The sequence below is a fragment of the Thamnophis elegans genome, chromosome 13, assembly GCF_009769535.1.
Source record: "Thamnophis elegans isolate rThaEle1 chromosome 13, rThaEle1.pri, whole genome shotgun sequence".
Lineage (NCBI taxonomy): Eukaryota > Metazoa > Chordata > Lepidosauria > Squamata > Colubridae > Thamnophis > Thamnophis elegans.
Window position 1 is genome coordinate 49,996,165 of NC_045553.1, and position 16,005 is coordinate 50,012,169.

Genomic DNA, 16,005 nt, shown 5'->3' on the forward strand with positions numbered 1-16,005 from the left:
GAAGCCGTGAGAACTGCAACATGTCAAATGCTGGCTGGGAAGTTCCCTGGCGTCTGTCCGTCTGCAAATGAAGAGAAGCCACTTCCATCCCCACAGAAAGGAAGAGGTGCCCCCAACAGACAAATCAACAGAGCCCATTTCTCTCACTTTCTGTACCGACACAGAAGTAGGAAGTCTCAAAAACAAACACAGGCGTAGCCTTAGGAAAAAAGAAGCCTGTTATTTACAAACCATATCCTTAAATTGCTGCCAGTACTGAAAATCTCTGGACAGCCCCGCAGCTCTGCAGAACCTGCTTTCTCTGGGAGGCTCTCAGGGACGCCCAGAAAAAGCGCCCTGGATTTACGCTGCAGAAGCCGTGAGAATAGAGAGCGCTGCCAGCCGAATCTCCAACCAACCTCTTCTGCTTTGGCCAAAAAGGATTTCACTGTGCCAGCAAGTCCTTTAAGGAGAACTGGTTGAAGGAGCAGATGCCACGGAAGTTCCCAAGAGCCGAGAGGGCGAGGATGCTTCACGCCAGGAAAGCCTCGCAAGCGAACCATTCAACGGGAGACGCAGAGCACGGAGGCAAGAGCCGTATCTTCTCCGCGCCTCTCCTTCCCCAAAGTACCCAGCCGCTGGGACAAGAGGTGATGACCAGGCACAGCATCCTCCGCCTGCCCTGTGAGTGCTGCCTTTCGGCTGGACCGACGTCCCGGGGGCCTCCGTTCCGACGGCTTCAAAACCCTCCGCATTCCGGGGCTCCTGTGAAGCTGCGCTGGGCACAGAGGCTCCCCTGCAGATTCTAGGAGGTGAACTCCGGTAGGAGGAAGTATCCCGCTTCTGCAGGGGCCTCTAAATGTCTTTGTCCCGCTTTGGCCCGGAGGCTCACATGTCTTCCACGCTCCACTTGTACGCGAGCTCCTGTGTCGCTTTCTTACTTGCTATTCTGGCAAAGCGCTTCTTCTCAAAACCGTTGGACCTGCAGAAGCAGAAGGAAACAGCTGCCAGACGGGGCCTCTGGGTGATGTAGAGTTATGGGGGAACTAGATGGCTTGCATGAACAGCCTCAGCACCTTCCAAGTACTAAATTAGGACCGGGGGGGGGGGGGGAGAGCAGGCAACTCCCACCCAGAGGGGCCCTCCTAAATCTGCACAGAAACCCTTTTGCCTCTCAGGTTCCAGGAGAAAAGGTCAAAGGGATGCACGGCTGTAGCGGGGAGTCCCTGGTGCTCTCTGAGCTTGGCAATTTGCTTGCAGACATTTTATTACCCAACTAGATAATATCATCAGGGCCGCTGAGTGAAGGATTTGCTCCCTGTCCATGTGTGGCTACACGTACCCAACCAGTGCTTGCAGGGATGGGATTAAGGTTAGGGCAAGGCTTAAGAAGAAGAAAAAACGGTAGCCAGGGGTCAACGCTGCCAGCAGAGGCCTGGGCCCTTCTTCCTCTGGGCCTTTGGGAGACAGAACTGAGGGATCCTCACTCCGTCAGGAAGAGCGGCTTACCTGTCTACTCCATCCCAGCGATAGCCTGGCCAGATGTTGAACCTGTTCAGTGGGGGTGCTGGCCCATTGTACTTGGGCTTTTCTGGAGGAAAGGGGAGGAAACAAAGAATGGAGGTTTTCCCTTTTTCCCCTTAAGGCAATCAGGCCCATTAACAACAAGGCGGAGCCAAGAGACAGAGAAGCACTAGAGGTGGTTTACTGATGGCATCAGATCCCTGGGCAAGAGGGGGACATCACCACTCTGGGAAGCTAGAAAAGCCAACCAGGGAGCGAAAAAGGTGATTAAATGGCCAAATGTCTTTTTCTGCCTCTGCCCCTTTTAGAAGTCTCCCACCCATCCCTTGAAAGGCAGCAAATGTGGCCGGTTTCCCACTGTTACACCCAGACCTTCTTCCCTGAAACCTTTCGGTCACCATTTCTATGCTGGCTGCCCCCTTTGACGGTTTCTGCCCCCCGTTGCCCGCCTGAGGCTGCGAGCGCTGACCTTTGGTGCCTTGCCCCTCCTTGGCCACCTTCTTCTTCCTCATGAAGTCGGCCATGGGGTCTCCTTCTCGCTCCTGCTCCCGCAGCATCTGATCCAAGTCCTGGTCATCGATGTACCTCGCCAGGGGCTTCTGCATTTCCTTCACTGCGTCGTCCACATTTTGCTGCTGCTGCCTGCTCTGTGCCAGGCTTGGGAAAGACACGGGGTGCACATCACGAGGCGGCAGGAGACAATGGCCCCACTCTCGGAACAACGGCACAAAATAGCTGTGGGCTTAGCAAGAGAGCCCACCGACATGCAGGAAGCCTCCACCCTCCTCCACTCCAGGCCTTCCGCCCAAAGGCAGCTCAGTGGCAAAGCCTCCCTTTGAGATCCCGGCCCTTGCTTGCCTGCCGGACGCCAACATGGGCCGTAGGATCCCGAAGGCCCTTTTCCCAGGGCTCCCAGGCTGAAGCACGGAAACCGCCAGCTCACCCTTTGCCCCACTTGGCATACTGCTCATCTCGCTCCGACTTCTCTTCTGCTTTCTTGCGCAGCTCCAGCCGCTCCTGCTTCAGGTCCCTCTTACGGCCCATCTCATCCCGGAAAACTGTCTTTGCGTGCCGAGATTCATCTGAAGGGAAATGCATAGATCGGAGCATTTAAAAGCAGCCACGCAGGTAAGGACGCTTCCAGGTGGAGGCCTGTTTCCACTTCCACTACAGATTCTTGCAGAAACAGCAAAACCATAATAGGGAAGAGAGGAAACGGATCCCCCACAGAACCTCAAGAAAGAAGTTGCAGGGTTTAATAATGCAAACACCATGTGGAAGTCTCTATAGTCAGTCCACCTACTGCCCTGAACAGCCACCTGGACCAGATTCTGCCTAGAAAAAGCTGGGCTGAAGCACAGAAGCTTGGGCTATGGATGCGCCACGCAATTTCAAGCTCCAGAAATTCTCACCCTCCAGATGTTTGCTATTGTTGCTGCTGCCAGCCTTCTTATGTTCCTGCTGCTCCATTCTCAACAGATCAGCCGATACCAAGCCCGCTTTGCCCCCCGACAGCATCTGAGAAACACACAAGGTGGAATCAGGAGAGAGGCGTGTCCCATAAATCATCCATTCATGGAACAGCCTATTGTCTCCTGGCTGCCTCAGCTGGAGCAAGGCTTTCTCCCTGCAACTGGGCACCGCAGCACATCTCAGGCCCTTCCTGGAAGCCAAAGCCTCACCCTCTGGCCGCTCCCGTTGGACTCCGTGGCCTGATGACGTGGCAAGACAGTCGAGGGACTCCTGGACCTGTGACCTTTCTTTTTTGCTTCTGCTCCTCTTCGGGGAGGAGATAAGTCCGAATCTGAAGATCTGGGCCGATTCCTTCTAGGAGGGGAGAGATCAGGAGAATTTGGTCGCCGTGTGCCTGGTCTGCCTGTGGCCCGGGGTGGGGAAAGGTCTGAATCTGTGGTGGCTTCAGCTCCCCTCGTCGTAGAAGAGCCAGAACTGGATTCCGAATCATGTCTCTGCCGCTTCCTTGGTGATGCTGCTGTTGGCTGGGACTGCCGGGTGCCTGGGAAATCCACGAAGGAAAAGAGACGTTTTCAGAATGCATCACCAAGGATAGCTGATGGATGCCAAGGTATCACTGAGGGGTTCGGACAACTCACGCCCCAAACAGTGGCAGGTACTTTAGCACGGGGCTACTCACTCCTGGATGGCAGCCCCTTCTGAGGTAGCAGCAAGTCTCCCTCCGGGCGAGATGCTTTCTTGCAAGGCAGCGACACATCCGCACCAGCCGTTGCCCTAAACTTCTGGCCAGCTGAACGTTCGTCTGAGAACAATTCACGCTGGCTTCCACTCGAACCTCTGACATGATGTGTGCCTCCTGCTGACGGCTCTCTTTTAGGGGACAGATCAGGCTGGGCATGACGGGCTCTCCTAGGCGGGGACTGGTCCAACAAATGCTTTTTTTCATTTGTTCTGGAGGTTTCTGAACTGAGTACGGTAACAAAAGCAACAGTCTAAGTTGCTAACAAATATACCCATTTTCAATTAGCATTACATTGCAAGATAAGCTTTATATATTCTTGGTTCTTGCCTGGTTACTGAATAAGAATCTTAGGAAAAATTCTCCTGATCCAAGAAGTGTCTGGCTAATTCAGCAATCTGGCAATAGCATATAACATCAAGCAACACAAGTATGTCAACCCTGAGCTACAAATATTATCCTTGATTAACACAAGCAATAGCCGGAAAGATTCGGTTGTGAGCTAATCAGCTACGTTCCCACATCTCACCTGCTTATTGATGCAGTTGCCGTAGAATGTCCAGACGATGGCTCCTCATTTTGATCTTTAAAAAGAAATGTAAAGCCTTCTTAATACACAAGGCATTCCTAATTGTCTCTCTTCATGTGGCTGTTTCCCAAAATGTAGAAATTACAACTTGGAGAATTCCTAAAGAGCAAGCACAGGGGTGGGGATCTGGCGGGTGCCAAATTTGTTTCTGAAGAAAGATTATTTCCAGGATGAAAAGACATTTCATTTTTTAATAAACAAAATGGTTTTTTCAAAGGAAAGTAAAATGTGGCCCACGACTTTCCTTCCAAACCATTCCAGCTTTCACCTTTTAAATTGCCTTTTCAGCCAGCGCAACCCGAACCCTCTTTGCTCAAAGCCTGGATCAGGCAGAGGATGCATGCAGCAAACCCAGCTCAAGGATCTCACGCACAATGACACCATTCTCTCAGAGAAGCTCCAAACTGCTAACCTCCTAATAACTTCCATTTGTTACTTCCTCGGAAAGTTTCCATCCATTTAACTTCATCTGGCCGTTCATCAATAAATTCAGCCACCTAGAAAGAACAGATGAGACAGGAGGGGTTTTCCTCTGCATGGCTAAAAGTCCTCCTAACAAGCAACCCGTTAAACGATTCCCTGAGGATCGGCTCCAGCACCGGAAAGGCAAAATCTCGGATCCCGGTGACGGAGCCAGACAGGATCGTGCAGCCGGTTAAGCCGTTTCCCCTCCATGGGCCCTGCCTGTCTCATCGCTTTGCTTTGGCACCCGACCATGGGACATAAACCATAACCCTCCGCACTGCAGGCAGCCAGCCAGGAAAGTCCAGGCGAGGCCCGGCCGCCCCCGACTCACCACGGGCAGGTCGCTCTCGTCCGCTTCTTCCTCCTCCTCCTTGCCCTCGTCGGCAGGCCGGCTCTTCCAGCTCACGTCGTCGTCATCCACGATGCGCATCCTGCGGGCGGGAAAAGAGCCCTTCGCCACCGGTTCAGCACCGGCCCAGGCGCGCCACGCTCAGAGGGAGAAGCCCCGGGACCTTCGGCCGCACACACGCCCCCAGCTCCCGCTTGAGCAGAAGGGCTGGCAGGGCGGCCCTTCCGCACGCGGGGAACCCCCGCCGGGGGCTCCCTCCGAGCGGGCCCAGCCGCCCCTTCGGGGAAGCGGCCAAGCGGGCCCGGGTTCCGGGGCCGCGCAGGGAGGGCGACCCTCCAGGCTTCTCGCCGGCCTCGAGGGACGCCAAGCAGCGGCTGGTTCAGGCCCAGGAAGACCGGAGGCCCGCAAGGCCGAATTCACTCACCGGCCCGCTGCCGCCGCCGCCTTCTTCCGCCGCCGCTTCTTGCCCGCCTCGGCATCGCCGCCCTCCAGGTAGCGCCGCCGCAGGTACTCGGCCTTGGAGAGGCTGGAGGCCGCCGCCATCTTCTCTGGAGACCCGGAAGCGGAAGCAGGGCAGCCGGCCCCTCTCTTTGGTCGTCTCCGGGGCACGAGGGCGCCCTCTGGCGGCGCCCGCACCCTGGGAAGCGGCTCTCTCCTTTCCCTGGGCTAGGAGGTCGGTGGTTGGGGGTCCCTGGCGGACGGGCGTCCTCGTGGCCGTGGCTGCCAGGGAGTCGGGCCGGTTCCTCTGCAGCGGAGCTCGGTCTGCCTCTCAAGGCGCCAGCAGACCCCAAAAGCAGCTGCGGTCGCCCCTCTTCAAGCGCTGCTTCGAGCCAGTCTTCCGCTCTCCCTGCTCTGGAGCTCCGACCACCCTGATGGCCAACAGCCCTTCTCAAAGTGGGAGCAAAACCCGCACGCCAGGTCCGCTGCAAAGCCCCGGGAATCAGTAGCCCTCCCGCCACGTCGGCCCCCCCAAGTGCGAGCCCTCTGGGCCATTCCAACAGGCGTTGCTCTGGTGGAACCGCTCCTTTCATCCGTGCCACGCGAAGGGCTTCACCCACATCCTCCAAGTGGCTGGAGAAAGGCAACTCGGAGGATGATTTGCTATGGAAGCCCCACAAGTGGAGGCACGCTCTGCACCTAGAGGTCTACCCGGCCCTCAGCACCTCGGTTGTGTTTAGGAAACAAAGGAAATCCCCAGGCTTGCTCCGAAGGATGAGAGATGAGCACCAGAGCAGCTTTGGCTGAGTGATCTGTTGCCTTCCTTGGTTAGATGTAATTTTTATTATTCCAGCATTAACTTTGTTAAGGGCCCAGAGTTTCTTCAGAAGGGCCAAGCCAGGACACGGCCAACCTCTCATATTGTAGGGCTCCCAGTTGCTGCAACCCCTGAATCCACCACTCCCACCGGCAGGGCACGGGAAGGTTGTAGGCAATTATCAGCGTGGCTCTTGGTAGTGCAAGGGCAGCGTGCAAACTCTTGAGGGAGAAGGGCCACGTCTTTGCCCCCCTTGGGCTCAGGAGGAAAAAGGCGGGAAGCCAGAAGTCGCTGCTGCTTCACCCAGGAAACCCCAGGACAACCCTCCCGCTTCCCTTTAAGAGAAGGACGCCGACTTCCCTGCTTCGGTTTTAATAGTGGAGTCCAGCCAGCCTGCCTTCTACGGAAGGGGCAGAGTCAATCAAGCTACTGCTTGCCAAAGAAAAGTGGGTCGACAGAAGCTTGAAACCCAACAGTCTGTGGCTTTCCATGCCGTGTCCAAGTGGTCAGCTTGGCTACTGAGGGGAAGAAACATCTGCCTCGTAGCCCTCTGTTTTCATGTCATTCAGGCCCAGCTCCTCGTTCTGTTCAAACTGCCGCTCGTATCGCTCCACACACAACTCCGGGTCTTCTTCAGGAGCATAGAGATTCTGGAAGTGCAAAGAGAAGACTATGAGGCAGCAGCCAGCGTGCAATAAATCCCCAGGGTTTGCTGTCTTTTGCCCAAATCTGGTAGCGTTCCTTTTAAGAACAGGTCTTGGGTTTATTTTTTAAAAAGGCAAAATCAAACATGCAAAGAATTATTAAAAATACGCACAACAAGATAACATAAAAAGTGTCCTTCAGCCCCTTCAGGTGTCTTCCCTGGAAACATCAAGATCAGCCTTCCTTCCCCAACCCAACACTGGCCAAAGTGCCCAGTTGGCATATCCGAAGAATGCCAGAACAACCCAACAGCTCAACAATGAAGGCCAAACAATTTCACCAGAGAGGGGTGGACTTTAGAGCCGCCTCCTCCTCCCTCCTGCCCACAGGGACATTCCATAACAGAGGCTGCTTGGAAGCCCCAAGGCCAGGTGTAAACGTATGTCTGCCCTTCCCTGAGCCACTACAGGAAACGTGAAATAGCGGCATTTTTAAACAAAACACCCAATGCCTCTTTTAAAAGTTGGTGGCCCTTTTCCGCCCAGGTTATTTGCCCCCATTTGCCTCACCTGAAGGTAACTGTTTCCTGCAGGGTCATCCAGAACAAGATGCACCTTCACCTGCCCATCTACGATCTGGCAGAAAAAGAAAAGAGACGCTCTCTCCCTCTGACCACAGAAAGCATCACCCGCGAAACGCAAGGCTCACCGTCCCTCCCGCAAAGGGCCTGCAGGGGGCTGGCGCTGGTAGCACGAGGGGCATGCAAAGGCGGCCTTACCTGCTGGAGCTTCTTCCCAAACGCATGCAGTTTTGCTGCTTTGCCAGGGCAAGAGGCGTCCCCCAGGGTGAAGGGGTTCTTCTCCACCTGCAGGGGAGACGGCTGGGGGTTAGGCCCAAGGCAGAGGCAACGCCTCCAAGTCCCGCTCTCCCAGGTCACCCTAAGGCAGCAGCTCTCTGATCAGCAGAGCCAGGCTCCCCAAAACCAGTGCTCTGCCTTCCGCCCAGATGCCGCAAGTCAAAAGGCGGGAGCAGCTCAGCCCAAGGCTCCCACACTCCCCCCCCTCTAGTTCAGCTGTTCTCCAGTTCCTTCGTTGGAAGAAATGTGGCACTACGGGACAGACCTCCAATTCTCGCTCAGATTCACTCACCAGAGCCTGGATGTCCTTCATCAACCCTTCTAGAGTGGTGAATTTTCCACCCAGAGCTCCCATTCCTATCTCAAACTCCAGCTCTGGAATCTCTATCCTGCAGGTTTCCGACTGCAAAAGAGAGAGAGAACCCCATTTGTTCCGGGAAAGGCTGGCTGCAGCCTTCACCGAAAGTGCAACTGTCGGAATGGAGGGAAGGAAGGGTCACCTTTAGAACGTCCCTCATCATGTCTGCAGGGCCCGTCACATGAAGGGTTATCTTGGTGCCCAAAGGCTCGATGCCTCCCCCGGATTTTACCTAAGGCAATAAAAGGGGGGGTAAGCGGTAACACGGAGCAGAGCCTCGATGGCCCCCCCTGCCAGAATGAAAAGACTCACCTCGTTTGTTCTGTGCCCACAGGCATCGCAGTTTGTAGCCATGATGATGACTTCCTTGAAATGGGGAATCTCTGAGGAGAAGCAGTAAAGAAAAACTCCACCATGCAGACCCATCAGCCCTCTTGCTCCAGTCCCCACGCGTTTCCTTGGGGGCAGGGGAGGAGCCCGGTCGGCTCCCTCTGCCCTCCAGGAGCCAGCGCCCACGCCAGGGCCATGGATAGGGCTGGCAGAGGCAAGCCCCCACAGACTCAAAGGATACGCACCAGCTTCATGTTTGTGCTGGTGGGAGCGTTGCATTCGGGGCAGTTGGTGCCGAACTGCAGTACCTGGCAGAAGAGAAGCCACCATGAGGCCCCTCCGCTCCCGACTGGACAGGCACCAGACCAAAGGGGAACCCTGCCCCCCAACTGCCAGCCCCTGCCGCAGCCGCTCACCTCGTTCCTCAGGTCCTCTGCAGGGTCGGCTGGATCCTCCTCCAAGCCCTCTTCCTGAAAGGGGGGGGGGGGGAATGGAGGGGTCCGTAAGCGTTTGGCATGCAGACCCTCAGGGCTTGCAAGAGGGCTCCGAGGCCACAGGAACGGCAGGGGGCCCAGGCAAGACCTGTCCAAGCCCTGCCTGTTACCTCTAGTCCAAGCAGAGCTGCTTGCTCGGCCGTCCTCCTGTAGTGGGTGACCTCCAGGGCCTCGTCCTTCTGCGGCGCATGAGGGTTCTCCACAAAACTGTTTCCCGAAGGATCATCAAGAATCTGGAGGGGGAAAAGAGGCGCCACCAAAATCACTCTTTTGCCGGCATTAACATCGCCTGCAGGTGGAGGCGGCTCTCAGCCCCCCAAGGCAACTTACAAATGTGAAAGCCGATTCCGCTTCCTTCAGGCCTTTCAACTTGGAGATGAATTCGTCGATTTTTCCTGCCACTTCAGTGTCCATTTTCTACGGCCCAAAAGCAGAAACAGCTGGCTTGCTTTCCCAGAGGAAGCAGCACACAGAGACACAGGGCAGCCCCCTTCTAGGCCCCCAGCTGGGGCTGTTCCTCCAGAAAGGCCATGCTGCAGGAAGAACCTTAAGCCACCAGTCAAACCAGCAGGCCTGGCTTGTTCCTTTTCTGGCCCAGCCGACTGCATTCTCTCCCCACCAAATAAAGACAAAGCCCAGCCTGGAGCACACGCAGTTTCACCGTGAAGTATTTCAGGTGCCCCAGAAGCCTTTGCAATCTCCCCCCCCCCCCCGGTGGAGCTGTCAGAATTGCAGCCGGCCATGTGAAAACCGGCAGAAGACCATCCCCTCCTGTTCCACTTCCCAAGGGGGCCTTCAGACCCCAACACTTATGAATAGGATGCTCTAGAACAGCGGCCCCCAACCTTTTGGGCACCAGGGTCCAATTCCATGGACAGAGGTTTTTCCACCGACTGGGGGGGTGGGGGTGGTTTTCTGTGCTGCCTGCATTCCGCGGAGGGGACCGCTTGTTTCTGGCAGGCCCCACACCAGTGCCAGTCCATGGACTGGGCACCCCTATTCTAAACCAGCAATCGGAGGTTTTTTTGCCCAGGTGGCAGGAAGCCTATCTGCAATTAACTAGCTAGAAAGTTGCCCCATGTGAGGAAAGTGTGGCCCCCCTCCATTTCCCACATTCCTTCGAGCAGCTTACTCTGCGGTGAAGCTGATCCTGCTCCAGCCCTGCTATTGCTCTGTCAAGGATCCCTTCCAGGGTGGTAAGAACTGATGGGAGGGAAAGGGGGGAAACAGCCACGATTACTCCATGCTTCCAGACAATCACAAGTTTCTTCCACCCAGACAAGTAAAGTATCTGTCCTTACTATGAAAAAAAGCCCAAACTAACAATATGGCCTCCTGCCAGATCCTCTCGGGCAAGCCAGGAATCAGAAAGAAGGCTGTCCCTCAAACGGCATTCTCACCCTTGTCTAACCACAAGCCTCCCCCCTTGTGCCCTAGTTCCAATCGGCCTGGGAAATAGCAGCAGATGGCAGCTCAGCCCCGCAGATTAAAGCCGCACTTCCTCAGAGCCAAAAAGGAAGCCAGTTTGGAAAAGAGCCTACGCTCCCCTCCTCAGCCCCAAAGAAAGCTGGCTAGCACCCGGGTACCAAAATCTCCTGGAGGCAGATGCAGCCCCCTGCCCAGCACTCTCTCAGGAGGGGGGCCTCGCCCACCAGAAGCTCCTCCTCCTCCTCCTCCTCCTCCTCCTCCTCCTCCATGGGTTCCTCCAGGAAAGCAGGAAAGAACAGGGGGGGGGGCTCCTCTCCCATGTCCCTCCCCCGCCCCAAGAGGCCCTCGCAGGGCTTCACACCCACCTCCCTTCTGAGAAAAAGCGGGGATTTCGAAGTCCAGCTCCGGGACGCCAGCGGTGGCAGAGTCCGTCTTCACCACCGCCCTGTTCATGTCCTGCGGGGGAGAGGAGAGGATCAGGAGCGGTGACTCTACCCTAGGAGGAGGAGGGGAGGGGGCAGCGCCACAAGCCGCTTTCCCCGGGCTCCCTTCAACATCAGCCCCCCCAAAGACCCCCCGGGGGGGGAGAAGCGCCTCTGGACTCCCCCGCCCTCCCTCCCTCTGCCCGAGACCCGCCCTCCCTCTGGGGGGGGAGAGTGGCCTTTGGGGGGGCGTGTCCGGAGTCCCCCCTCCCCAGTCGGCCCACCTGCCGGCTCTTGACGGCCAGCGCGTAGCGGACCCCGCGCGCCTGGATGCGTCCGGCCGACTGGACCTCGGCGTTGGTGCAGCCGCAGCTGCCGCAGGCGAAGGAGCCGACGATGACCTCCCGGAAGAAGGGGATGCGGGTCAGCAGGAGCCGCGTGGTGCCCTGCGGGGAGGGAGAGGCTGAGGCCCGCCCGGGCTCCCCGGCACCCCCGCCGGAGCCCCGCCGCCCCCCCCCACCGGCACCGGCAGCGGGAAGCGCCGCGGCCTCACCTGGCGGAAGCAGGCCATGCACAGCGACTCCAGCTCGGTCGGCAGCTGCTCCTCGTCGTCGGCGCTCAGCGGGCGGAACGGCCCCCCCGCCGCGACCCCCGGCTCCCGCCCCACCGCCGCCATGCCGCCCCCCGCAGCCTCCGCGCCGGCTTCCGCTTCCGGCGGAAGAAGAACTCGGCGCCCCTGTGACGTCACCCTCGGGCGCCCCGCCCGTGAGCGTCAAGAGGGGGCCCGCGGGCGCCTCTCCCTCCTTCCCCAGGGGGCGCCCGGGAGGCAGAATGAATGGGCTGGAAGGGGCCTCGGAGGTCCTCTAGTCCAGCCCCCTGCTCCAGCAGGCGACCCTGCAGCGTTCCAGAGAAATGGCCGTCCAGCCTCGTCTCCAAAGAGCCCCGCAACCTCTGGGGGGCAGGAGGAGCCTCTGACCGCGGCCTCTGGTCCTTCCCTCGCTTGGGGGCCTCGGAGGTCTCTCCCCCCCCCCATCTTTCTCTGGGCAGCCCCTCAAATATTGGAAGGCGCCATCATGCCCCCCACCCCCTCCGTCTCTTCACTGACCCAGAGATCCCCCCCCTCTCCCTGCATCCGGTGGTCTCCGCCTGGGCCCACGAGCGATTGTGGGTGCGCCTCGCTTCACCCACGTTACACCCATCCTCCGCGAGCTGCACTGGCTGCCTGTTGGTCTCCGGGTGCGCTTCAAGGTGCTACTTGTCACCTACAAAGCCCTTCATGGTATTGGACCTGGGTACTTGAGAGACCGCCTGCTGCCAATCGCCTCCACCAGACCGATTAGATCCCACAGATTAGGCCTCCTCTGAATCCCATCCGCCGGCCAGTGCCGACTGGCGACTACCCGGAGGAGAGCCTTCTCTGTGGCTGCTCCGGCCCTCTGGAACGAGCTCCCCGTGGAGATTCATACCCTCGCCACCCTCCAGGCCTTCCGCGCCACACTTAAAATCTGGCTGTCCCGGCTGGCCTGGGGTTAAAGATTCTAACCGCTACTCGAATTGTATGACTGTTGAGTTCTTAAATGATGTAGTGTTTTTATGTTGTAAATTGTTTGTCCTTCCCCCCCCCCCTTTTGAACTGTGAGCCGCCCTGAGTCCCCCCAGGGAAAAGGGCGGCATACAAATAAAGTGAACTGAACTGAACTGAACTAATCAGGAGTGGGGGGGGGGGGTCAGAAGGAGAACCGGTAGCGGAAGTTTTGAGTAGTTTGGCAAACGGCGCCCCCCTCCGTCCTCTGCCTCCCAGCTGATGGGGAGGGATGGGGATTTTGCAGTCTCCTCCCCCTGCCACGCCCACCAAGCCACGCCCACAGAGCAGAGTGGGAAAGTGTTGACTCCTCCCCCTGGTTGCCCTTCCCTGCCCCTCCCCAGAGAGTCTTTTTTGCAATAGGGAGGCCAAAGTAGATCCAGAGTCTTCCGTGTCTGGTGCTACCAAAGCTTTATCCATGGACGCTTCAGGTGGTCCCTGGGGGGAAGGCGGGGAAGCCAGCGGGAGACCTGGCCTTCCAGGGGAGCTGACTGCTGAGCAAGGGCCGGGCAGTGGGACACCCCACCCCCCTTGGGCAGGCCTAGCCGGTTTGAGGCCACTGCCATCCTTGGCACTGGGGGGGGGGGGGGTGGCTGCAGAGCCTTGGTGCTCCTTCCTGGGTGGGGTCTCTGGTCATCCCCAGACTGGGCTCCTGCCGCAAGGGTTAGGCCATCGGGCTGTTGTTTTTTTAACTCTGCTGTTTTTCTCAGCCTCTGTTTTCTTTTTTAAATGTTTATTAATATTCTACAGATAAAATTTTTATTGTGTGCCACCTAAAGTCACTTTTGTGTGGGACGGGCAGCCCTGTGCAGCTGATGGAGAGCCCCTTCCCCTGAGCCCCCCTCCCTGTTTGCTCTCTTGCCACCCCACCCCACCCCCAGGATCCCTCCGGAGCGCCCGTCCCCGCCGCCCCCAAGAGACAGAGCCTGGAGGGTGGCTGAGCAGTTCTTTTATTTCAAGCAACAACAATTGGAGTCTCCTGGAAGAGCTGCTGGGCTCCCCTCCTTCATGCTTCTTCCTGGGTGTGAAGGAGCTGCTCCTCGGTCTGCTGGAGGCTGTTCACTAAGGCCATGATCTTCTCCTTGACTTCCCCCTCCAGGGTGCTCAGTTGGTCCTCCTGCCCGCTGGCATGGGGCTGCAATCTCTGGCCCAGCTTCTGCACCTTTTCCACCACCAGATCGCTGAAGCTTTCCCCTTGGGACAGCGCCCGCTGGCGGAAGTCCTCAATCTGCTGCCTGACGTCCGTGTTCAGGCTGTTCAGGTGGGAGGCCAGGTCTCCCTGCAGAAGCGTGTCGAGCTGTGCCCGCAACTGCTCGGCTTCTCCCTGGAGCTTCTCCCGCAAGGCCTCCGCGCTCTTTCCCACCTGGAAGGAGAGCTCTTCCATCTGCTGCCTCAGCTGCTCCGGCGTGGTCGGGGCGTAGGGGGACAGGCGCTTGTACAGCTCCTCCACCGCCTGGTCCACCTTGGCCTTCAGCTCAGCAGGGAAAGGGCCCAGCTGCACCTTGATGTCTGCCACCTGCTGGTTGATGGTCTCCTGAAGCCTCTGGACGTAGGGGGAGAGGCTGGCCGGGTCCCCCACATTCTCCTTCAACCGGGCCTGCAGCTCCTGCACTAAAGGTGCCAGTTTCTGCTCGATTTGGGTGGACAGGATGTCTGTGGTGGTTTGCAGCTGCTCCGTGTAGGGCGCCAGCTGGGTTTTTAGGTTCTCGGCAGTCGTGGTGACCTGGTTCTGGGCCTCCACCAGAAAGGGAGCAACATCCGCCTGCAGCTGCTCCAGCTCTCTCTTGAGTTTTTCCTTCACCTTTTCCCCTTCTTCCCTCATCTGGGTCTGCAGCTGCGTGATGTACAGGAGGAACTTCTCCTGCACTTCCTGGCTGTAGGGGTTGATGGCCTGGAGGTGTTGCTGGATCAGGTCCCTGGGGGAAAAGGGGAGGGAAATCACAGCTTGTCCCTTTCCTCCCCCCCCCCATGACTTCCTATTGGAGCCACACCTGCGCAGGTGGGCCTCCCCCACCTGACTGCAGGGGAACCTGCCGTCTGCCTTGAAAGGGTTTTAAGCCTGGGCTTGACGGGCAACTCACGTGACGTGCTTGCTGATGTCCGACTGCTGGGCCTGCCTCAGGGTCTCCCTGGCATTGCTGCTCAGCTGGGCGACGTACTGCCAGACCAAGTCAGTCAGTTGTTGGGGAGAGGGGCTATCTTGGGCCCCTGCAGGAAGGAGGAGAGAAAGGGTCAGTCCTGAGGGCCAGCTCTCTGGGAAACCCAGGCCTGTTCAAGGGACTAGAGACCCTCGTCTGGACTCTTGTGTCCCCCTTTCCAGCCACCTCCATCAAAGGGGCTGCTGCTCCTGCTGCTCCTCACAGCCGAGCCCCACTTCTTCTCGTCTTCTCTGAAGCCCCCCCCCCCCCGTTTCCGTCTGAGCCACGCAGCATCTCTGGATGCCTTTAGCCCAACCTCTCTCTGCCTTCCGGAGGCAGCCGATTAGCAGAAACACCCCGGCCAGAGAAATCCCGAGGAAGGGCAGAGGAAGGAAGGCAGTTAAAAGATGGGGAGAATGAGATCCTGGTACCTGTGGTGGCAATCAAGAGTCCGAGGAGGAAGGCGGCTGCCTTCGGAGACATGGTGGCTGGCAGGAAACGGCACGCAAAGTCCTCTCGGGAACAGACCTGTGGAGAAGAGGCAGAGGTGACCCTTTGTCCCAGGGCCGAGCTCTCTGTTGGCCCCGCAGCATCGCCTCAACAAAGATTTTGGGCTCCCCCAGGTGGAAGTAAGGGGAGCCAGGAGCTTCCCCCAAGGGGAGAACCAGAGCCAAAGCCAGGGGTGCCTCTCAAGCTGGAGGAGGGGGGGACGAGGCAACACCAGCCTCGCCCAGCCCACCTCTTGCCCGACAAAGCACCCGGGGCTGCCCTCTTCCGTCAAGGAGCCCACGCACGCAGCTTGCCCGGTCCCCTCGGCCTCCAAAGGAGAGCAGATCCCCGTTTGCAGCCAGGGCTCACCTTCTCCAGCGAGGCTCCTTCTGCTCTGCAGCTCTGCCTTGGCAGCCGCTCCGTACTTATACCCTGGGACGGGATCTTCTTGCCTCCACGCAGGCTGCTGACACCTCCTTGAGCTCTTGGACTTTAGCAGGAATGTGACGTGGAGGCCTCCACGGCCACAAGGTTGCCCGTTATCTGCAGCCCCACCGCAGAATTCTTGCACGGTGCCCCAGGCTCTGCCAGCAGGGAGGAGACAGCACAATCTGGGCAGGTCTAAGGTTAGGAGAGCAGGAGAGGAGCAAGATTCTGGCAGCAATGATAAATATAATGATACAGTAGTGATAAATGAAGTGGTCAGCAACCCAGGAGTGGAGGATTAACGGGATTCTCCCCTGAAACCCTTCCAGGCCTGGAGGCCCTTCTGCATTGGGGGGGGGGGGAATAGGGCAGGGGGGGCAGGGCAGGAATCTTCAGTGGGAATGACACACCCCTCTGCCCCCCACTATGAGGAAAGGAGCTTAGCCACAAAGGTTGTGGGGCCG

The 16,005-nt window shown here is 58.1% G+C and overlaps 3 protein-coding genes across 3 annotated transcripts; all 3 read right to left on the minus strand.

The window, feature by feature from the left end:
* Window positions 1-200: 200 nt before the first annotated feature.
* Window positions 201-6,103, minus strand: BUD13 (BUD13 homolog). The gene is made up of 11 exons (XM_032229579.1): window positions 5,543-6,103; window positions 5,101-5,200; window positions 4,717-4,801; window positions 4,245-4,299; window positions 3,656-3,942; window positions 3,186-3,517; window positions 2,916-3,021; window positions 2,447-2,585; window positions 1,973-2,160; window positions 1,489-1,570; window positions 201-961 (listed from the first exon to the last, which is right to left on the minus strand). Exons 1-11 carry the CDS (start codon window positions 5,659-5,661, stop codon window positions 868-870), a joined length of 1,587 nt encoding a protein of 528 aa, XP_032085470.1. The 5' UTR covers window positions 5,662-6,103; the 3' UTR covers window positions 201-867.
* A 626-nt stretch (window positions 6,104-6,729) lies between these two features.
* ZPR1 (ZPR1 zinc finger) lies at window positions 6,730-11,597 on the minus strand. Its single transcript, XM_032229580.1, has 14 exons — window positions 11,460-11,597; window positions 11,191-11,352; window positions 10,850-10,940; window positions 10,189-10,259; window positions 9,387-9,473; window positions 9,167-9,289; window positions 8,979-9,032; window positions 8,804-8,870; window positions 8,545-8,615; window positions 8,375-8,464; window positions 8,167-8,277; window positions 7,797-7,883; window positions 7,588-7,653; window positions 6,730-7,023 (listed from the first exon to the last, which is right to left on the minus strand). The coding sequence occupies exons 1-14, from the start codon at window positions 11,580-11,582 to the stop codon at window positions 6,889-6,891; spliced, it is 1,338 nt and encodes a 445-aa protein (XP_032085471.1). The 5' UTR covers window positions 11,583-11,597; the 3' UTR covers window positions 6,730-6,888.
* A 1,823-nt stretch (window positions 11,598-13,420) lies between these two features.
* LOC116516634 (apolipoprotein A-IV-like) lies at window positions 13,421-15,684 on the minus strand. Its single transcript, XM_032229253.1, has 4 exons — window positions 15,485-15,684; window positions 15,058-15,154; window positions 14,570-14,696; window positions 13,421-14,404 (listed from the first exon to the last, which is right to left on the minus strand). The coding sequence occupies exons 2-4, from the start codon at window positions 15,107-15,109 to the stop codon at window positions 13,495-13,497; spliced, it is 1,089 nt and encodes a 362-aa protein (XP_032085144.1). The 5' UTR covers window positions 15,110-15,154; window positions 15,485-15,684; the 3' UTR covers window positions 13,421-13,494.
* Between the last annotated feature and the right edge of the window lie 321 nt (window positions 15,685-16,005).

Coding starts and splice junctions, on each gene's coding strand:
- BUD13 (XM_032229579.1), bottom strand. CDS start 5,661: ATGGCGGCGGCCTCCAGCCTCTCCAAGGCCGAGTACCTGCGGCGGCGC. Junction 4,300..4,716: donor CAAATGGAAGTTATTAGGAG/GTTAGCAGTTTG, acceptor TTCTTTTTAAAG/ATCAAAATGAGGAGCCATCG. Junction 2,161..2,446: donor TATGCCAAGTGGGGCAAAGG/GTGAGCTGGCGG, acceptor GTCTTTCCCAAG/CCTGGCACAGAGCAGGCAGC.
- ZPR1 (XM_032229580.1), bottom strand. CDS start 11,582: ATGGCGGCGGTGGGGCGGGAGCCGGGGGTCGCGGCGGGGGGGCCGTTC. Junction 9,290..9,386: donor CGGAATCGGCTTTCACATTT/GTAAGTTGCCTT, acceptor TTCCCCCTCCAG/ATTCTTGATGATCCTTCGGG. Junction 8,871..8,978: donor CAGAGGACCTGAGGAACGAG/GTGAGCGGCTGC, acceptor CTCTTCTGCCAG/GTACTGCAGTTCGGCACCAA.
- LOC116516634 (XM_032229253.1), bottom strand. CDS start 15,109: ATGTCTCCGAAGGCAGCCGCCTTCCTCCTCGGACTCTTGATTGCCACC. Junction 14,697..15,057: donor ACTCTTGATTGCCACCACAG/GTACCAGGATCT, acceptor TCCTTCCTGCAG/GGGCCCAAGATAGCCCCTCT. Junction 14,405..14,569: donor GACATCAGCAAGCACGTCAC/GTGAGTTGCCCG, acceptor CTTTTCCCCCAG/GGACCTGATCCAGCAACACC.